At 47.7% G+C, this 22,461-nt stretch overlaps 1 protein-coding gene across 2 annotated transcripts; it reads right to left on the bottom strand.

Moving 5' to 3' along the window:
* Positions 1 to 1,251: 1,251 nt before the first annotated feature.
* Positions 1,252 to 22,355, bottom strand: DESI1 (desumoylating isopeptidase 1; the record flags this gene model as incomplete). 2 transcript variants are annotated; one of them, XM_079775543.1, is made up of 6 exons in its annotated part: positions 1,252 to 3,679; positions 5,229 to 5,351; positions 5,982 to 6,091; positions 8,666 to 8,735; positions 9,865 to 9,886; positions 21,980 to 22,355. In XM_079775543.1, the coding sequence occupies 6 exons, from the start codon at positions 22,353 to 22,355 to the stop codon at positions 3,586 to 3,588; spliced, it is 795 nt and encodes a 264-aa protein (XP_079631669.1). In that variant the 3' UTR covers positions 1,252 to 3,585. The 2 variants fall into 2 exon arrangements, with proteins under 2 accessions (XP_079631669.1, XP_079631670.1); XM_079775544.1 differs by lacking the exon at positions 8,666 to 8,735 and having other exon boundaries at positions 5,229 to 5,435; positions 5,978 to 6,091.
* Between the last annotated feature and the right edge of the window lie 106 nt (positions 22,356 to 22,461).

The following is a 22,461-nucleotide window of genomic DNA, read 5'->3' as shown; positions in this document are numbered from 1 at the left end:
GCTGGTTTTAATTCCACCTTGGTTTGGAGCAGTGGATGGTTGGGGAGACCGTGGGTGTTGGCAGTTTTTTCATTTTCCAAAATGCCTGCAGAGCTTACATTGTTTTCACAATAAATGTGTTAAATTTAAGCCAGCCGCAGTGCGCACGTTTACAGGTGTTTTGTGGAGGGGGTGGAGGCTGTTGCTGGGTTGGCACAGGCCCCCTTGGGGCTCCCTCAGCCAGAGCCAGTGGGGACATAGATGGCTGGGCCCCAGCACTGCCCCACCTGGGGGTGGGAAGCAAGGACTGCAGCCTCCTGACGCCTGGGGTTAGTGATTTCTGTGGCTTAGACCTGAGCCCCAAGGACTGAGAGACCTTGGGCAAGTCACTCCTCACCTCTCATGCCAGGGACGGAGAGAGGAGTCCCACAAGGAGGGGCCTTAGAGAATATTTGATGCAGTTTTCATTCTACACAATGAACTGAGGCCCAGTGAAGGGAAGGCCTGATCAAGGTATCTGAGGCAGAGATTCAATCCGGGGCGTCTGAATCCAGGTCCGGGGTTTTTATGACCTACCTCTCCCCCTCAGTGTGGGCCTATGAGGACCGAGTCACTCCGTGATGGCAGCTCTCTGCCTGGCCCTGTGCTGGGTGTTGGGCATCAGATGACAGGAGTGTTAGGGGAGGCACCGCAGGAGGGAAGGGGCAAAGGCTTTGCAGTCCGGGTGAGGGCTGCTCTGAGGGCAGGTGGGGAGAGGAGAATCCAGGTCCAGCAAATGGTAGTAAATTAAGGCCAGAGGTGGAAACGGCCTGCAGTGATAGGAACTGCTCTTGCAGGAGGGTGTGGGGTTAGAGATCGGGGGACAAATTCGAAAAGGGTCTTTTGATAAATGTGTTGCCCAGTGGACTCTGGGGCCACGGAAGGGTAGAGGTGTGTGGGGAGCAGGGCAGTCTCGTGACCCGCGGTATCCAGGTCAGCCGAGTTTGATTGCGGGCAGTGTTGTGGGGTGCACAGCGCCACCTGGTGTCCATCTCGCTCACTGCAGTGTAACCTTATCTGGCTCTTTCCAGCGGGGTTCTTCCCCCATCTTTGTCAATCAGTGGTGGAAGTCATACACTCTTTCCTGCTTTCACCACTTCTTATCTCTAAGGCTTACAACCAAGCAAAGGTGGCACATCCAGACCCAGCAAAGCCAAGCTCAGAGGGAGACAGACAAAACAGCCAGGGCTTCATGTTGGATGCTCACCTGGACCTTCACACATGACACAGATGCAGCAGGCAGTGAGTTTATTGCATTAGAAAAAACATCAAAGAAAACCAGCAAACACCTCCGTACTAAACACAGTTATTAGTTTGACTTCGAGGGCAAAAAGAAATCTCAAAGGTACAAGCTTTATTTCTGGGAGGGGTGGCGGTCTCATCCCACTTCCTTCCGTCCCTTTAAACCAGCGGACTGCTCTGGAGGGGTCCACTGTGCACACAATCACACACAGGGCTCACTTGTCACTCTGGTCACCCGTGCATGCCCGTGTGGAACTAGCTGGGCACAATGGACACGCTCCTGAGGTGCTGGGAGACAGAAATGTGAGGGGGTCCGAGTCTGAGCCTGGGCTTCCGAAGGTAGCGCCGGCAGGACTTGGGTCGGGGAGGGAGAGCGCGCTTTCCTGCAGGGCTCTGATCCTGCCGTCTCTCCCTAGGGCACAGGCATTGGCACAAATGGCTGCTGGGCATGAAGGGGACTTTCAATGGACCAAGTGGCTCAAAGTCTCCTAGGGGAGCCATTTTCCAGGATAGCCCTGGGTCTGGAGGTGACTGTGGGAGGAGAAACCAGTTAGGCCTGGAGATGGGGAGGAGAGAGAGGAGGAGGAGCTGTGATGCCCAGCAGCCTCTGGCTGGAGCTCTGTGTGGAGAGAGGTTTGAGGAAGAGCCTGGTAGAGAGGGAGGGCTGGGCCAGGCAGTGGGCCAGGAGACACCCAGGCGGGAAGGAACCAACGTGCTGCCTTCCTGGGAGAAAGCCATTCCCCGTGGTCCATTCTGCCAGTCGGTGAACATTAAGTAAGGGTCCCTGCCAGTTTCTGCTCTAATGTATCACTGCCATGCATTCTGGCAAATCAGTGGGTCTTGAGAAGAATTAAACGCTCATTCGTTTGGCCTCCCATCGTAAAAGTTCCAAAATGTCACTTGACATCACAGCTGGTCAGGTCACAGGCAAACACTAAGGCAGACTGACATCTTTTCCTTGAGCTGAGACCCTGATGCCAACTGCTCTGCCGATGGCACAGCCAGGAGAGGGGCCAGAGGGGAGCAGCAGCTTTTTGGACAAGAAAGGCACCTGCTGCAGGCCAGACCCCAGGAAAGACAACATGATTCAAGTCTAAGAAGTGGCAGGAGGAGGGGCAAGAGGGGCAATGCCAGAGCTGGGCCTCAGGTACCTGGCAGCTGAGTCCTCTCTCCACCCTCGCTTCCCCAAAAGCTAACTTAAGGGGAGGCGCAAGTGAAGAAAGGGAATCTGAAAGCCTCTCAGGATGAGAAACTTCCAGACTGTTCCCTGCCCATAAGCTCTCAGCAGCAGCTCACAGGAAAATGGCCATGCACCCCCTATCATGCTTCCTTCAAGTCAAAATGACGACGGAAACAACACGTTTAGGATAATGTACAAATTCCTATCAGAAACAACTAAATTTCTTGCCACTTTGACTGCATTATTATTCTTTCTACATTTCCTGGAGCAGGGAATCATTCCCCTTGGTGCCAGCTGAATACTGCACACTGGTCTGGGTGGGGTGGGGACGGTGACTGTAATAACCTCCATTGTTACTTACAGACAGGGGGCCTGGGTCTCTGCCGCTCCGGCCGGACCCTCGTTAATTACGACAGGTCAGCTATGCTGAGGGAGAGCAGCCTGTAGGCAGCCAGGTTCTCCAAAATCGATGTCTGAGGATTGGCAATCAATCCAGGAGGAAGGAGGAATGGCTTTATCCTGTTTTCTCTGCCTCACACTTACTGTCGCTCTCCCTCGATCCCGAGGCTTCTGGCGGCTCCAGCTCTGGCCCCATGGCCTGCTTGGGGTGGAGGAGGGAAGGTGACACAGCTGTGGCCAAAGAGTTAGGTTGGGTGAGCCATCCTGACACTGGTTCCACGTGCACCAACTCCTTTGGTTCGTTTAACACTAGAGAGGAACTGCTTCCAGGTCATGGCTGTTGTAAAACTCACCTGGGTCCCCACAGGAGGTGGCAACTTGGGTAGACATGGGTGTTTTCTGGAAAGAGGTTCTAGGTTGGGGCTCCCCCAAACTGTGCTTTCTGCTTAAACAAACCCCCTCCTTTCCTCGAGCGTGGAGGACGCTTAGGAAGCAGCGTCAAGTGAACGCACAGACAAGACAGCCTTAATAAATTAGTATAATACTATTCAAAGGGATGGCATTTTGTTCCGTTTCTTAGCAGCATTGTCCTACATGCAGCCTGATGATCTCCTTCCCTGGGAAATTTAAAAAGCTGTCCCCTGGTTGTTAGCTCTGATGTAAAATTATAAAATAGAAATCTGGTCGGGTTTGTTTTGTTTAAAAAGGAAAAGCCCTGGGAGGCAGGGCGGTCCCATGCAGTCCTGTTAGCTCTGACCGTTGGGTCGGCCCATGGTGCTCCCTCCAGGAGGCTGGATCTGGATGGAGTCCAGGAGGGGCCGCAGGGCCTGTCCGAAGGGGCTGCGGAGAAAGCAGACACGGGAGCTCGGGTGGGCTCGCAGACCGCCAGCACGCCCAGCTCCCCACAGGCGCAGCGTCACCGCCACATGGGAAGGACATTCTTACCTCCTCTTATCTTCCCACCTGCCTCCCCCTGGTTTCTCATGGGAGGCGTCTCTAAAGAGCCTGCTCTGCATTTTGACACCTGGGTCTCCCCCCCAGTAGACGCTACCATCTCACTCCCTTCATCTCTAGGTCCTGGTTGGTTCTATGGCTGGAACAGGCTGGCCACATACAGGGAACTAGAGCTTCCTGTACTTTCTGTACTTGTATCTTTAATTTTCATGGTACAAGAAGATAAAATAGAGTTTAATGAGGAAGCTGAGGGGAAAAAAAGACATGAAAAAGGTAAAGTCAGGAGATTCTGCTAGGGACACAGGAAGAGTCAGGAAACGCAACAAATGCAGGTGGCCAGGTGTTAATGCCGCTTCGTAAAGGGCTCCCCATTTGTTCTTAGAGGAGCTTGGCCGGAACTGCAAACACCGGGTGTCAGAGACTCTCCAAGATTACTTCAACCGTAAAACAGGCTGCCCACAACACACCTCAGTTACTGGGGTTGTTTTCCTTCAGTGGATACTGCCATTTTGGAAAATTGTCCCCAAATTCAAAGGGAATGAAGTATTTCAAAGCAGAAACAGATGAAACTGAGAAATAGTAACCTTAGTTCAGTCTCCACCCATCAAATAATAACAGCAAGAACATTCCAGCTACTAAAGCTTGCTCAGGGCCCCATAGCCTAGATCCTTAGTAAGGCAGTGTGGTTGAACACACCCGCCAAGGAAGGCAGGGCCAGGGCTGGGCCAGGGCAGCCGTGTTTCCGATGCAGTTTGTCCTGAGGGGTTCCTACCGAGGTGTGAAAACAGCTCCCCTTGCCGAGCCTGCTCAACCTGCCGGGATCCCGTCGGACAGGGCCCCAGTTCAGGAGAAACTGAGTCAGAGTCAACAAATGGTCATGGCCCTGGAGTGGGCAGAGGCTGCTGAACGCAGTCAATAGCAAAGGAATGGAGGGGCGTGATGGCTTTGGGTGGGTGTGTGTCCTTTTAGGGGACTGCCTGGGTGATGGCCCATAAGGTATGAGGGCAAGCAGGAAGTTGATTTTGAGGGCGTCGAAGAGTTCATGGTGCAGGGGTAGAAAGACTAACAACAAGCCGTCCTCGGGATTCTCTGACCTACTCTCTGCTTCTCCATCTAAAACTGCGTTATAAGCGGGCACTTCTTGGGAGTGGCTTGCTTCGTGTGCAAAGGGAAAGACAGAGGCCAGGTTCTAAGTTCTGCGATTACACTCAGACCAGGGTAGATGGTCCAACTCCAAGTTGGGTGAAGGTAACACAAGTAAGCATCGGTGAGTAGAGAAAACGGTGGCTTTCCGTGTTCGAAGCTGCCATCATGACAGGGCCCACCAGGCTTGGGCAGATTCTGCTGAGACCAGGAGAGGGCAGACCTGGGCGGAGGGGTGGCACTGGCTGGGAATGGGGACTTAAAAGGCAGGGCAGAGGCAGAGGACACTTACGTGGAGAGAACTTCAGAGGGAAGGTCAGTGATGTAAGAAGGGATCTTCCTCCCGGTCAGGAACTGGGCCACTTCATTGCTGAAGGTGTTACAGTTGTGTTCAAAGAGGTTGTAGGCCTCACCTCTGTACATTGTGAGAAAGGAGCACAGACATGAGCGAGCCAGCTGTATGAAATCGCTCAACCAGGTCATGGAAGGGGGAGCACAGCTGAGTTTGAGGACTGCTTGGTTTGCCTCGCTGGACCATTGGAAACAGATTTTGAAGGGAAGGATGAGATATAAACATGAGGCTCCTCTACAATTTCAGGACAATCTTTACTTTCACAAAAGCAGAGCTCTAGGGTTCGAGTTTAACAGTTATTGAATCAACAAAAGCTTCTTTAAGAGAAAATCTGCTCAAGTTTGCATTCTATCCCAACCCCTCTACAAACCTTGATTTTGATTTTCAGCACAAAATACTTGGCCAGTGTAGGCTGAGAACAGGAGTTGCTGAAATAGCAGCAGCTGATTTTAATCAGGAAGAATCAATAGCCGGTCCTTCCTCCAAGTCTCAGCAGAAGGCCTGCTGGGGTGGAGCATCAGCCTTGGAGCGACGCTGCGCTCTTCTGCCTCCTCTGCATGTTTATTCAGCAAATGCTGGGCCAGGCCTGGAGCTGAGGACTCTCGGGATGTGACTGGTGGCTGCCCTCTGGGGGGGGTGATTATCTAGTGGGAGAGACAGACACAACTAACCACCACCCCTGTCTCCACTCACCGGAACTGAGACTCCCCCAGGGAGGACAGGTACTCCAGAAAGATTTCTTCTGTGACTTCTGTGCTCCCCACATCAACCACAGAGTCTGGGGGCCCAAGCAATGTCCCTCCCTAAAAGAGCCAACCCAAAGAGAGTCATTAAATTACCATTTCCATTGGATTTTTTAATGTGCCTTTCATGGATGACCACAAATGCTCTGTTCTGACAACTTTTAACTCTCAGAGCACCTAGGGCAGATGAAGAATGTTACTTCCTATTTGCATCGGGGCTCCTATGGCTTAAAGCTTCCTGGAGACTTGCCATTGCCAGTGCTAGAAAGACGGCTAAGAAATTGGGCTTCTAGTTTGTGGTGGAGGCCTGGGAAGCCGAGTCTCATGCAGCTCAGACTCCTGATGCTGTCCACTCCTTCAGCTGATAAAAAGATGGGAACCCAGAACCTGAAGTCTCCCTTTGTCCCCAACCTGCCCGACCATAAGGGCAGAACAGGACAATTAGAAATGGCTCCTACATGAGAGGCCATCTTTCTATGCCCATATCCTTAAGGTAAGCAGCCAGGGTTTCTAGTGACACACCTGATGTCCCCTGAACACAGGGAAAATGTGAAGAACTGTGAGAAATCTGGCAGGCTGGCAAATATTTCCAAAATTCAGTTCTTTTATGATCCGTGAGGATAATCCAATGATGCTAATAGGGTTCTCTAGGCAAGGGAGTTAATGGCCCCTGAAAGGCCTACAGAAAACCCTCAGCCATGGGCTAACAGACCGCCACAGTAGACAAAGGGCAAGACTGAGGCCCAGGGGGAAAACCAGCCAAGGGGGAAGCAACAGGATCACTGGGGGCAAGGGAGGGACAGAGCTGGGAAAAAGGCAGTGCACTCGAAAGCAAAGCTCCCTGCAAAGACCATGATTTATACAATAGCTACTGAGCACCTACTATGTGCCTGACATTGTTCCAGGCACTAGAGAGGGCACGGTGAGCAGGATACTCATGGTAGCCAGAGAAAAATGACTCAAGAGTTATAAGAAACTAAAAGGTCACTATTCGCCACCCCTCCCCCATTATTCACTCATATAACAAATATGTATTGAGAACTCACTATGTGACGGGCCTTATGCTAGGCACTGGGGTATGATGTAACAAAACAGATGAGATTCTTGCCCTCAGGGAGCTTATAGCCTAGTGGGGAAGGCAGACAAAAAATCCCATAAACCAATGTATTATTATGAGTTGCAATAAGGGTCTTGCTGGAAAACTACAGAATGCTGTCAGTACATATGACAGGGGACCATCCCAGTCTGAAGGGTCAGGGAAGATTTGCCTGAGAAAGTGACATTGAGCTCAAATCTGAAGGATGGAGAAGCGTAACAAGGTGAGAGATCGGGGGGGGGGGGGGGGGGGGGCGGAGCTGGGGGAGAGGGCTGAAGGCAGTGGATAGGTTTAAAGGTGTGTTCCAGAAGTAAGGAGAGGGGTTGGAAAGGGCATGACTTGAAAAGAGGCCACCCCGAGAGGCAGCCTGAGACCAGTTAGGGCCTTGGAGGTCATGCCGATCTTTCTTTTTTTTTGTGTGTGTGTGGTTTTTTTTTAAAATATATATTTTATTGATTTTCTACAGAGAGGAAGGGAGAGGAAGAGAGAGCCAGAAACATTGATGAGAGAGAAACATCGATCAGCTGCCCCCTGCACACCCCCCCACTGGGGGATGTGCCCGCAACCAAGGTACATGCCCCTGAACGGAACCGAACCGGGACCCTTCAGTCCGCAGGCCAACACTCTATCCACCGAGCCAAACCCGGTCAGGGCTGATCTTTCTGGTTTTTATTCCAAGAATAACGGGTAGAGTTCTGACTTAAGCAGGCAGATGACACAATCAGATTTTAATTTGGAAAAGGTCACTTTGCTTGCCATGGGGAGAACTGATTGATGGAGAAGAGTAGATGCATTGCTGTGGTCCAGGCTAGATATGAGTGTGGCCTGGATTGGGTGAAAGCCCTGGAAAAAAGGGGATAGGTAAGGAGAGATAGGCTGATTTAAGACACATTTACAAGGTAGAATTGACTGGGCTTAATGAAGGATTTGTTATAGGTGAGGGACCAGTGAGAAAAAACCAAGAATGACTTCCCATTTATGAGAATCAAAATGAATGGCTATGTGGTTTGAGCACCTCCTGGGACAACTCTTAGATAGTTCAGACAGAAATTTTTTGGAAAACGGCATGGGCTTTAGAGTCACAGACCTGTTTAAGTATTGCTGCCACTTACTGGCCATGTAACTTTGGGCAACTCACTTTACCTCTGAGCCCTCATATTCAGCTTCACGTTGGCTGAGTTCATGCTGTGAGCTGGGCACTGAGCTGGTCACGGGATAGGAAAGCGAGGCACAGTCTCGGCTCACAAAGAGCTTACATAGTTCTTGTGGAGACCCAGGAACAGTTCATTTCATCACAACATGCTCAGTGTGATACAGAGGGACCCAAAAGTGCCGTGGGAGCAGAGAGGAGAGCAACTGGCTGGAGGGTCTGGGGAGGGTTCTCTTGAGCTGAGCCTTCAGGTAGTTGCGAGGAGCTATGCCACAGGCCTACACACACTGGGCCAGGACGAGAACACAGAGAACAGCAGCCGAGTTCCTGGTCTCTGGGAATCCCCAGGAACCTGGGATGCAGGACAGGGTGGGGGAGGGACACTCACCGGGGGACAGCTGGAGATCCCACCGCTGCCGAAGAAGAACTCATCCTTGTGTACAACTATGGAGGTGTGCCTGCAACGCAGAGAGGAGACAGAATAAGCCAGAAAACTTAAGACCATCTGAGAAAAAGCAATCACCACACTGCAATGAGAGTCATTTCTGCCCACGGATAGGACTGTGGTCAGCAGCCTTATAAAACCAACCAACCAAAGGCAAGATAAACACCACAGGTGAGCGTTTCCCAACTTTGGCACTACTGACATTTGGGGCTGGACAGTTCTTGATTGGGGGGCTGTCCTGTGTAGAGCAGGATGTGTAGCAGCATCCTGGCCTCCACCCTCTAGACACCAGCAGCATCCCCTCCCCTCAGTTGTGACAACCAAACATGTCTCCAGACAGTACCAAATGTCTCAGAATTGACTCCGGCTGAGAACCATGTAAGCAGAGGGGAGCCCCTGGAGATTCATCTTGATATTGAAAAATCAATTACTGAAATAAAGACTGCAGACCAAGGTGCGTTCCCAGGCTTTTTAAACTAACAGGAGCAGTGCACCTGGACCATGCTGATGGAAGGACCAGATGATGTGAAAAGTGGACCTATTTCAGGTGACGAGGTTCATATTACTTGGTTTGAGTCAAACAAAGCAAAGGGCCATTCTGTCAATCCAATGTCAGGAGGGTTTGGAGTCAAGACTGAATACTGACCTATGGCTTCCTCATGAATGGAGCTGAGAGCTCAGCCACCGCCTCGTTGTCTGACAGGGATGGGTCCAGCAGTGAGAGATCAAAGTAGGTGTGATTTAAGACAGACTTGTGGGGCCTTCAGACTTCTGTAGTTAGAAACCTTGGTGAGGGGCGGGCAGGACCTCTCTCTGCCTTTCTTTAGGGCAGGGTTTCTCAATCTCAGCACCACTGCCAGTTTGGGCTAAATAATTCTTTGTTGTGGGCTGTCCTGCGCACTGTAGGATGTTACAGCAGCATCCCTGGCCTCCACCCACCCACCCAAAATGTCTCTGGACACTGCCCAATGTCCCGGGGGTGGGGAGAGGAGGAGGAGGGGACAAAAGAATCCCTGGCTGAGCACCGAGTTACAACTTGAAGATTTATGACGCAGAGCTGGGTTTAAGCTGGAACCACAGACTGGAACCTGAAGCGCACAGGTTCAGCCTTGTTTTGTAAACAAGGATCCCACCCAACTTACCAGATGCCTTCCAGTTGTTTCCCTGTGGAGAAAAGAAGAGATTTAGCCACTGGGGACTAGACTACATGGCCTCCCAGCTGAGTAAATCCAGAACATCACTCAAACCCAGAGAAACCCACTATCTACCTCTGGAGGGACTTTCTAGGAATGCAATTCTCCTCCAATAAGGTCCTTAGGTCCTGACACAGGTTTGTCTTGTTAAGTTGAAAAGTGATCAGAATCCATCAGAATGCAAGATAAAAACACTGGTATAGATGTACTTCAATTGTATGTCTGCTTTTCTTCCCCCTTTGGGGTCAATTCAACTTTGCCTTTTTAATTTGTCTGTTGAGACTATAGTAAAACAATAGTATAGAAAAGCTATTATCCACTTCTTCACTGAGATAAAATCCTTCAGAAATGAAAGCAAAACTACAAATGCCATCCACTTAAATAGTCAATGTAAATGTAGTCTATATCTCTAGATGCCAGAAATGATGTCAGGTACAAACACGCAAAATGAACAGATCACTGTCCTGCCTTTAAGGATCCCAAAGTCAAATGGAAAGAGACACCCACATAATTACAACATGTTGATAGGCTTTATAATGTGATAAAAATAAGGTGGTACGTTATAGCTTTATTAAACCCTATAATAAAGATAAAGAACAACCCTTGTAAGCTGCAATTCAGCCAGCGAACGGGGGGCAGGGATGGATGCTTCTGCCACAGGGAGCAGCAGGTGCAAACGCACAGCTGTCAGAAAGACTGAGGCCTTGCGGGGTAGAGCGAAGGGTGCAGTGATGGTGATAAGAGGACAAGTGGCCAGCAAGCGTTGTGGGCTGTCCTGTGCACTGTAGGATGTTACAGTGAAGGCCATCCTACATGGTGGGGCTGGGCTGGTGGGGGCGCTGACGGTTGTTAGGCAGCACAGTGCCTTAATCAGATCCACGTTTTGAAAAGACAACTATAGGTAGAGAAGATGAATTGAATGGAAGAGCATGGAGAGAGCAGACTCGAGTGAGGAAGTCTTTGCCACAGTCCATGGGAGATACTATACAACAGTGCTAAGGCAGAGAAGGCAGGGCAGTGACAGATGTGAGAACATGATCAACACCTCTTGCCTTTGGTTATGATTTCACATTAACTATTTACTGATTGCTAACTGTTACTTTCCATGCTTGCCTGTGACTTTCTACAGGGTGAAACTCCAAGCATTGTGTGGAAAGAGAGGTGATATGCTATGTTTCTCCCTTTGTGTAACTTACACAATTATGGAATTTACCTAGGAAATAAATGGAATATAATGATTGTCCCTTTAAGAAAATGTTTTAAATGGGAAAGAAACCATTGCCCCCTCAGGATAACTAACATACTGATGGCTCAGTGTAGTGTCATCAGAGGAGGTTAAGAGTACAATATGTTCAGATCTGAGCTCTTCCTCTTACTAGTATGGATCTTAGGTAAGTTTACTCAAACTCTCAGAGCTGTTGTGGTCAAGAATAATCCTATCTAATAAAAGAGCAATATGCAAATTGACCATCACTCCAACACACAAATGGCTGCCCCCATGTGGTCAAAGATGGCTGCCCCCATGTGGACACAAGATGGCCACCACAAGATGGCCAGAAGGGGAAGGATGTTGGGAGGGACCAGGTCTGCAAGGGAGGGCAGTTGTGGGCGATCAGGCCAGCAGGGGAGGGCAGTTAGGGGTGATCAGGCCAGCAGAGGAGGGAAGTTGGGGGCAACCAGGCTTGTAGGGGAGGGCAGTTAGGGGTGACCAGGCCTGCAGGGGAGGGCAGTTAGGGGCAATCAGGCTGGCAGGGGAGCAGTTAGGCATCAATCAGGCTGGCAGGGGAGTGATTAGGGGGTGATCAGGCTGGCAGGCAGAAGCGGTTAGGGGCAATCAGGAAGGCAGGCAGGCGAGCAGTTGGGAGCCAGCAGTCCTGGATTGTGAGAGGGTGCAGGCTGGGCTGAGGGACACCGCCCCCCCCTACCTCTAGTAATGTATAAAAGCATCACAGTGTGTGTACATAGAAGTTTGATAAATGGAGACCATTATTAGGCATAATGCCCTCCTCAGGGAAAAGGGTAAAAACCTCCAAAAGAAAAATGAAATTTGACTTCAGGAATAGTGGATAAGATCTAAGAACAGATTTCACCAGCAAATTAATATGAAATGTTCTACTTTACACATAACATTTCATTCTTTGCTGTTAGTGTTGCAAGGCTAAATGAAATATGAAGGAAAATATATGTAGCAGAGTTCTGCCTCTCCCCAGCTCCAGGGGCCAGTCTGCTCTTCATCTAGAGATCTGCTGTTCTGGCCACACGATCACAAATGGCAGAGGGGTCTGGTCTGGGGTAGCCCCTAGAGACTATGGGGCAGGCTCTGCCCTTTTCCAAATTGAGCTAAAATTCCACAGAGGTAGATCAGAAACAGACTGGATGCCAAAGGGGAGTGGTAACCCATTTAGGACGAGTATCTTCAAATCCTGGCTTACTGGGCTATAAGATAAACTGGCTTGGATTCTCATCTCTTACAGCTGACTCTAGAAGACCACTAAGTCTCCTCCTTGTTTACCATGTGTAAAATGGGGAGGTGAACATTGTGTTTTAAATAGAGCTGATGTGCTCTTCTGGACTGTCATTTATAACACAGCTTGTTGTCTAAATAGCAGCAATTTGCTGTTTATTTCCTTGAAGACATGTAATAATGCAGTGAATTTGGAGAGATTAGGAACACTTTTTTAAAAATCCTCAACCAAGGATATTTTTTCCATTGATTTTTAGACAGAGTGAAAGGGAGGGAGGAAGTAGAGGGAAAGAGGGAGTCGGGAGAGAGAGGAACATTAACATGAGAGAGACATAGATTGGTTGCCTCCTGCTGGAGCCCCATGGGGCCAGGGATTGAACCTGCAACCCAGGTGCTCTTGACCAGGAATCGAGCCTGTGACCCTTTTGGTCTCGGGCCAACGCTCTAACCACTGAGAAACCAGCAGGGCAGGACACTGCTCTTTTTTTCCTGTTCCTGCTCTCATTCACTTCAGGAGGAACACTACACTCTTAAGAGAAAGGATAGCACTCTCCCTCCTGGGAGCACACCATGCCTTTCCCTCCCCTCTCTCACCGTCCCTCCCTCTCCCCCAGGCACATTACCCTTAGCTTCCTCACTCCCAAGCTCCACGGGCCCTTCCTTTACCCCCATAAAGATTCATAAAGGTTCATTTCCTAAACCCATTTCTTCTCGGAATTACTTCTTCTACCTGTACAATTTACCAAATAAATGTTCTCTTACAAAAATAAAAAAAAGAGAGAGAGAAAGTATAGTGTAGTGACTAAGAACACAGGTTCTGGTGTGGACAGGTCATGTCTGAATCCCACCAGTTCTACCACTGAACTAATGTTTACCGCGTGATTACTATATTTCAGGCACTATTCTTGGCACTAGGGATACATCATAAACAAAGTAGACAAATTTTCATGGGACTTATGGGATGGGGGACAGTCAATAAGGGAGCGAAGCGGCAGAGAAGGGAGCGAGGCAGCAGAGACAGGAATTTGACTTCAGGCCCGAGAAAGCCCTATTCTTGCAGGAATCTTCCTGCAACGGGCCTCTAGTCTCTATATAAAAGCCTAAGCGACCAGCTGACGGGCCAATAGCTATGACGTGCACTGACCACCAGGGGGCAGATGCTCAACACAGGAGCTGCTGAAAGACAGCAACTTTGCAGAGTACCCTCTTGCACTCTGGGACCCCTTGGGGGATGTCAGACTGCTGGTTTTGGCCCAATCCGAGGGACCCCACTGGTGCACGTATTCATGTACCAGGCCTCTAGGAATAAATAATAATAAACAGTATCATAACATGTTAGTAATAATGAGTATATAGAAAAGTTAAGAGCAGGGTAAGGGAGAGTGGGAGTTTCAGGGATAGCTACCAGGGTGGGCCTCTTGGAGAAGGGGACACTTGAGCAAAGACTTGAAGGAGACAAGGGAAGGAGCTATGCAGAGGTGGGACAGGCCAGTGTGGGTAGAGTGGAGTGGGTGGGTGAGGAGGAGAAAACTAGGAGATGAGCAGAGGTAATAGAGGACAAGTCACATAAAACCTTGTAGAAGTTGAGAACTTTGCTAAGCCTGAGCTGTCCAATATAGTAGCCACTGACTACATGTGACTATTACAATGGGGGGAAAAAGAACAAGTTCTGTTCACAGTTGTACTATCACATTTCAAGTACTCAACAGCCACATGGTTACTGGTTAGTGATAGGACAGTGCAGATGTAGAACATTTCATCACTGCACAAAGCTCTACTGGCCAGTGCTGCTTAAACCTCAGCGTGCTATTCTGCTAAACACACACACACACACTCACATAATAGTGTCTACCTCATAACATGTCCAAGATTAAAGGAGAAGACACATGAAATATGCCCATCACAGTGCCTGGCATATAACACTTGCCTAAAAAAGACTAACTCATTTCTTTCACGCTTTAGAATTTGAGATTGTTATGGCTGTTCTCATAGTAGTTTGGTATTGAAACTACCTATTTTTGTGTCTTTCTCCCCATCAGACTACAATTGTCTCAAAGACAAGGGCAGTTTCTTATGCATCTTTGTAATTCCAGCACCTAGCAAAGCTCCTGCGAGAGAGATGCTGTTGAGATGAGGTGTTCTGTTGTTAGCCCTGTTGGTTGACACGCCCACAGTGCTATTGAGGCCAAAGTTCTTAACCCCAATCTTAACTGCCCTGGCTTGTTGTTCAAATGATGTTACAACCTTGGCATACTGCACTGAGTCTGCTACTGCCCTCTCCAATGCCCATGCTCAATGACCCAGGCTGGACAGACACATTGGTTCTAACCCAGCCCTACTAAAAGAACGGAGTTTTGGAGAGGGGCCTCAGAGATCACCCTGTCAGTTTTTAATACTTGAAAACAATTCCAAAGTTGAAAGATACAAACCCTACTTTATTCTCTTGATAGTCTCTGTATCAATCACTAAATTTGCCTGTGTGCTGGACATGACACTTTCTCCTTATTCAACTACATCAAGGAACATTCAAGATCTCATCCATTCATAGAATGGTGATTGGGAGTATAGAAAAAAAAAAGATCCTCTTATTCATTCTTTCATTTATTAATCCAACTGCCAAACATGTCGAGCCAAAAAGAACATTTAAAATTGGCTGAGTAGATTTATATATTTTTTCTTAATTTAAAGTGCTTCATAGTTATCCTTATTCTCACACATCTATACAAGGTAGTGTAAGGCAAATATTTATTAAGGACCCATGGTTTGCCCAGCATAAAAACAAGGAAAAGCACGCCAGGATGATGTACTTGTCTGAGCAGCTCAGACAGAAATGGTAGCTACTTGGCAGCCTGCTCTCAGGAGGAAGAGAATGGCCTCCTGCGCAGGGTGACAGGCAATGGTAAGTGGGACGGGACTGATCCTTAAATGTTTTTGGCTAGACTGGGGTGGGAGGAGGAGGTGGTGGTTTGAGAATGAATTAGGGCACAAGGCCATTTTGGGACGATGAATTAGGCTCAGTGGAAATCAGCACATTACAGAAAGCAGATTATTTTCCCACTAGGATTTCCTCAGCAAGCTGGAGAGCAGGTGGGTCAGATGACTGCATGTCTCCAAGCTTGTTAGCATTTCCAATGCACTGATTTTGAGGCCCAGGAAGTATGCACATGAAAACAAATGTAAGACATGGATATCAGCCTTGTTTTTCATCATGAATAACAAAAAAGTGAGGTCTGCATTAGTCAGCCTTCCACTGATTGTAAGAATAAAGTGAGTATATAAAAGTCAAGAAGAGCCCTGGCCAGTGTTCTTAGTGGTTAGAGCATTAGCTGACGCACTGAAGGGTCGAGGGTTCAATTCCCAGTCAAGGGCATGCACCTGGGTTGCAGGTCCGATTCCCCAACCCCGGTCAGGGAGCATGCGGGAGACAACTGATTGATGTGTCTCTCTCACATCAAGGTTTCTCTCTCTCTTTTCCCCCTCCCTCCCATTTTCTCTAAAAATCAATGGAAAAAATATCCTCGGGTGAGAATTAAAAAAAAAAAAAGAGTCAAGAAGAAAATACTCCATCCATCTCCTCATCAATTAAGATAAATGGAGCTTGTGCAGATAGACATACATGCTAGTTGTAAGACATGCTCAAGACCAGCAGCTGGTATATTGCTGGTGCTATATAAATGTCTATTAATAAGTACAACATGGATGATGGTGACGGGTTCCATATGCAAATCAAATGTAGCCCCAGTGACAAAGTGTTGGTTTAAAAAATATATATATTTTGCCGAAACCGGTTTGGCTCAGTGGATAGAGCGTCGGTCTGCGGACTGAAAGGTCCCAGGTTCGATTCCGGTCAAGGGCATGTACATTGGTTGCGGGCACATCCCCCGGTTGGGGGTGTGCAGGAGGCAGCTGGTCGATGTATCTCTCTCATCGATGTTTCTAGCTCTCTTATCCCTCTCCCTTTCTCTCTGTGAAAAATCAATAAAATATATTTAAAAAAATAAAAAAATAAATAAAATATATATTTTTATTGATTTCAGAGAGGAAGGGAGAGAGAAAGATAGAAACATCGATGAGAGAGAATCATTTATCAGCTGCCTCCTGATGCCCCCACCATGGGATTGAGCCTGGAACTCAGGCATGTGCCCTGAACGGGAATTGAACTGTGACCTCCTGGTTCATAGCTGGATGCTGGGCAGTGACTAAGTGTTTTTCATCTGCTGGTTGGCTCAGTCATTTGCCAGATTACCAGCAATATGAAGGGGTCAATGTTAACTTAAAAAAAATCAGCTTATTCTTCTGTTTGTATTTACTGAGCACCAAGCACTGCTAGACTCCAGAGGTACAATTGAGAGTTCCTGCCCCAATGGAGCTTTCAGTCCAGGTGGGGTGGGTGTGGACATAGATGAGAAAACAAGCAATTATAAAATAGAATGATGAATGTTATTAAAGGAGAATACAGGATGTTATCAGCATACAATAGGGACACATCACCAAGATTTGGGGGCTTGAGTCAGGGAAAGTTTCCTGGAGGAAGTGACATTTTACTAGTAGTTGAGACCTGAGTGGAAGTTAGCCAGGCCAAGTGATGGGGAAAGTATCCCTGGCAGGGGGTACAGCAGCCCTTCGCCACTTGGTAACTATTGGGAGAATGAGAAAACAGTCCCTCAGATCCTTTCCCTTAGGGCAATGGTCGGCAAACTCATTAGTCAACAAAGCAGCAAACTGCCGACCACTGCCTTAGGGTTTAATTCTCCTGTGGAACCCAGCTGAGAAAGGATCACATCAGTGTGTTCAGGTGAGAATAGAAGGAAAAGCAGGAGCTAGATCCCAAAGGGCCTTGTAAGCCACATCAATTTTCCTTTTGCCATAAAGAAATTGCATGATCACTAAATTCGTTCATTAGCTGGTTATTAAAAAGTTTACACAATAAATAATAAAAATCTAAAACAAAACACAATAGGTGGCATCAAAACATAAAAAAACCCTCAGCTTCAAATAAATTCTACTTAATCTTCAAGTCTCACTCATTCCTATAGTATTTATTGAGCACCAGCTCTGACTGGCCACTGGGGACACAGAGGAATGACACAGAGTCTGCACTCCAGGAGCTCAAAGTACTTGCTGTTCTGACACATCCAGCCCACCATGCCCTCTCCCTTCTTTCAAGGCTTATGATAATTGCCTCACCACTCACTCATTTTGGCATCTAATCATAATCTCTTTTATGCTGCTGCATTCGTACATGCATTATTTTTAGTGAAATGAACTCCTGGGAGGTAGAGTTCATGTCTTTCATTACTATATATATATTCCACCCCCACATCCCTGTCTTTAAACTTGAGAACAACTTTAAGATAGGCTGGTAAAGAAAAATAAATGTGATCTCAGGATATGTGTGGCTGTACAAAAAACAATCAACAAATATAAAGTACTTTTTACTATAATTTAAAAAATCCACGCCCTCTGCATTTATCTCTATGTACTTGAGCATAGAAAGGTCAAGAAATTTAAAGAACAGCCAAAATTATTAAGAGGGGGAACTGAAGGACAATTATAATAGCTAATTATCTTAGGTGAATGATAACTGGGGGAGAAAAAAGGTACGATCAGGCTGTCTGCTCCATTAGAACACTAAGGATAGTTTTGGGATCATTTTCATGGTGATTGCGGAACTGTGGGACAGGAATACCTTCATGGAAAGCATTCTAGGGGATTGGAAACTAGGAGACCGGGTAACATTGTCCAGTCTACATGTTTCAGGAGAGAATTATATTGGGCTTTATTCCAATCATGACTGTCATAGAGCTAGATGGGGTCTTTTTGTTCTTGTTAATCCTCATCGGAGGATATTTTTCCCATTGATATTTTTAGAAAGACCATGGAAGGGAGGAGGAGAGACAGAAACATCCATGTGAGACACATCCACTGGTTGCCTCCCACAAGTGCTGGGGCTGGGGATTGAATCTGCAACCGAGGTATGTGCCCTTGACCGGAATTGAACCCAAGACCCTTCAGTCAGCAGGTGGGTGCTATAATCACTGAGCAAACCGGCTAGGACTAGATGGAGCGGGGGGTCTTATAATGAGGAATTGCCATAAGAATAAGAGGGCACTTCAATGAGGTCACACTAATTTAGTTAGGGAAAATTAAGGCTAAAGAGGGATGATCATATATCTATGATTATGAATGGCATATACACATTGAGCCCAGATTTTTATTTCAAATGAAATGCTTGGCCAAAGATGCCTTTACAAACATGAACAAGGTACCTACTTTGCATCAATTATAAGGGAAAACATCACACAGTAGAGGTGGTATAATAAAGCGACTGAGAACATGAGCTCTGGAAATCAGTGTGCCTGTGTTCATAACGCAGCTCTGCCTCAACTGAACATTGGAGGTAATAACAGGACACATCTCACAAAATTGTGGTGAGGATTATAACACTGGCAACGTTCTCAGAAAAAAGGGTCTGGCACGTGGTAAGCTTTCAATAGTTGCTAGCTATTAATATGCTCCTAGAAGTCAGGAAACAAATTGATTTTTTAGAGGTTCGTATATATTTAAGAATGGGAAATCAATATATGGCTATTAATAGAACTAGAATATACCCAACTTTAAAGTTAGTGATGTCTGGATGGGATGAACCAGTAAGGCAATGCACATTTCTCCTAAGTGTTCAAATCTAGAAAGTAATGACTATTAGCTTTGATAACCCTTATCTTCATTACTTTTGTAAAAAGGCATAAATGCAATATGGAAACAAAGGTGGAGAGAGAGAGGAGACCATTACATTTGGCTACTTCTTCCTCAGGGTTAAATTCCCAACTTAAAAAGTCACTACTCCCGATAACGCTTAAAGTAGGCCGCGTTATTGTCTTTCTCAGCACCCAGTTTGCTTCCTGTACAGCCCAGCACTTACCACAATTTGTAATTATTTTATTTGCTTATTTATTTTTAATGTCTTCCCATTAAATAACTCCATGATGACACAGAGTATCTTTGTTGATTTTGTCATCCTTAGTTAAGTTTAACACATGAATGGCATGTAGTAGGCACTCAATAAATACCTGCTGAATGGATTATGAAACAATGATCTGTAAGGCCCCTTTCAGCTAAAATCAATAACTATTAGATATTAGGTAATAGAAAATACAACAACAAACATTATAAAGGGAGAGGCTTTTATTTTTGGGTCTAGGAAATATTTAACACTTCACTATGATCAAACTAGCCAAATGGCTCTATTCCAAGAAGTTTAGTTAGAACTTGACTGATGCAATCTCTTAGAAACTAGCACCCTCCCCAAGTGACTTTGTCAGTTTTGCTTTCAGATTTGCCTTACTAATCTTTTTTATTAATCCTCACCCTTGTATTTGTTTACTGATTTTTTAGAGAGAGAGGAAAGGAAGGGGAGGAAGGGAGAGGGAGGAAGGAGGAAGGGAGAAGAGAAACTTCAATCAGTTGCCTCCCATACATGTACATGCCCCGACCCGGGATTGAATCTGAAACCTAGGTATGTGCCCTAACTGGGAATCTAACCAGTGACCTTTTGGTGCATGGGACAATGCTCTAACCAACTGAGCCACCTGGCCAGAGCTGCCTTAGTAATTTTACAATCTAGGCCCAATTTCTGTCTAATAATTGATCAGCCACATATATTATCTGAGGAGCTTTTTATTTTTTAAAAAAATATGTTTTTATTGCCCAGTCAGTGTGACTCAGTGGTTGAGCATCGACCTATGAACCAGATCAGGGTTTGATTCCTGGTCAGAGCACATGCCTGGCTTGATCCCCAGTAGGGGGCATGCAAGAGGCAGTCAATCAATTATTCTTTCATCATTGATGTATCTCTCCCTCTCTGAAATCAACAAAAGCATATTAAAAATATTTTTTATTATTTTAGAGAGAGAGGAAGGGAGAGAAACAACAATGCAAGAGAGAAACATCAATGGGCTGCCTCCTACCAGGGATCAAGCTGGGAAATCTAGGCATGTGCCCTGCCCGGGAATCCAACCAGTGACAGCTCTGTGCATTGTCCCATGCACCAGGAGGTTGTTGGTTGATTCTGGTCAGGGCACATGCCTGGGTTGTGGGTTCGATCCCCAGTAGAAGCATGTCTGAGGAAATGTGTGGGAGGCAGCCAATTGATGTTTCTCTTTCATCAATGTTTCTCTCTCTCCCTTTCTATGAAATCAATAAAAACATTAGAAAAAATACAAAATTTTGGATCAAAACTCCAGAAAAATCTTATTTGGTACTTGTGTAATGAGGCTCTAGAATGTATGTATTTAAAACTTGGTTATTTTGAATAGATAATATATGTATGTAGTATACAATTCAAAAGGTACCAAAAAGTTATAGCAAAGTCTCCCTTTCACTTTTGCCTCCCTGCTTCAAGTTCACGTTTCCTCGAGTTATCACTGTTACCAATTTCTTTGGTATTCTTCCAGATAATTATTTGCCTAAGCAAGTATACTGTATATCCTATGCTTAAACACACAGCTGCATATTTAAAGAACTGTTCTTTTTTTTTCCCAATTCCCATTTAACAATGTATGTTGAAAATGAAGGTGTCTTTGCATTTTTCACAAGCACCCCAGGTGGTTCTGAGGTGATGCTGAATATAGGAACCACTCAATGGCCCAGGGTTAAGAGGTTAAGTTCGACTCACTATCACACATCAGAAACTCAAGGATATTGAAAAGATGCCCTCAAAAATGGCCTTGCTTACTTGACCTCTGCTCTCGTCTTATGCACATGAACTACAACATTCTCTAAATGTCTCCACAAGCCAGGAAAACATAGTCATTCAAATGGATGTTGCCAAAGCTGTTCAATTTTCCATTCCTGGAACCCTTTCCCGCCCAGTTATCACCTGAAATCACAAACCTAACAATCTCTCTGTTACACAAGGCACTTTGGTATTTGGGTTATAATGAAGTTTGATTTACACTGATTTTCTCTGCTGGCAGTTACGCTGTTTAATGGAGCACAACTGAAATACTCCCCTCACTAATCCTTACTGGTACCACAGCATCCAACCCCTCTCCCCGCCGCCCCAACCCCCCCGAATTGCTTTCTTACCATCTGGGCTCCAGCAGACCTGACTTCATCTCTATGGAGGGGTTATGGCTGGGTCCCTGTGCGGCTCTAGCTTTCTCTTCCCACCTGCCCTAGAGACGGCAGGAAGAGTTTCCTTTCGGCACGGAGGGAAGGCTCTCCGAGGGCCACCCGAGAATCTCCGCAGTGTCCCTTTCCCCACGAGGGGCACCACGCGGCGGGCATCTTTACCTCCGCGCCGAGGAAGGAGCGAGCGGGCTCGCCAAGCGAGGCGGGGAACCCACCCGGATGCAGCGCCGGCTCATCCCCCATCCCAGCGGAGGGGCTCTGAAGGCATAAGGAAGGGCGTGATTCCTCTCCATCCCTTCCCCTGGATTCAGACGGAGAGTGGGGCACAGGGGCCCAAACCTGGCCCCTCCCTTCTCGACTCCGGCGTTTCTCCATCCTCTGGGCCCTACGCCGCCCCCTGAGCCTTGGCCCAGGCCTCCGCACCTCGGCCGGCCGGCCCCCCTTCCCGCCCACTGCCAGCTCCCTCACCCAGCATGATGGGGCTGAGCCGCCGGGCTAGGCCCTTGGACAGGTCGTACACGTAGAGCTTCACCGGATAGAGATTCGACGGCTCCATCGGGACCCGTGGCGGCCGCGGCCACGAAGCCCCTCTGGCACCCGGCAGCGGCTCGGACCTTCCCGTACCCACCGGGGTGGGGAGCGGAAGGAGCGCGGGGGGACCAAGCCCGGGCCCGGCCTGAAGGGCGGGGAAGAGGCGGTCCTGCTCTGCTCGCAGCCCCACGCTGCTCGCGCTCCCCGCCCGCCACCGGCAACGACTACTGTGAGGTGACAGAGCCGGGACGAGCGGGGTCCGCGCGGAAGAGGGCCAGGGGCGGGGACGCACTTCGGCGCATGTGCACGCCATCCTGACCGGCGACAGGGGGCGGGGCTTCGCTGGAGGGGGCGGGGCTTCCGCGGACGGGGTGCTGTTCCTTAACGACTTGTAGGAAAAGCCGCTTGCGGGAGTGGGC

Source organism: Cnephaeus nilssonii (assembly GCF_951640355.1).
Source record: "Cnephaeus nilssonii genome assembly, chromosome: 6".
Taxonomy (NCBI): domain Eukaryota; kingdom Metazoa; phylum Chordata; class Mammalia; order Chiroptera; family Vespertilionidae; genus Cnephaeus; species Cnephaeus nilssonii.
The sequence above is the reverse complement of the archived record's forward strand: the minus strand, read 5'-3'. Positions and strand labels throughout refer to the sequence as shown.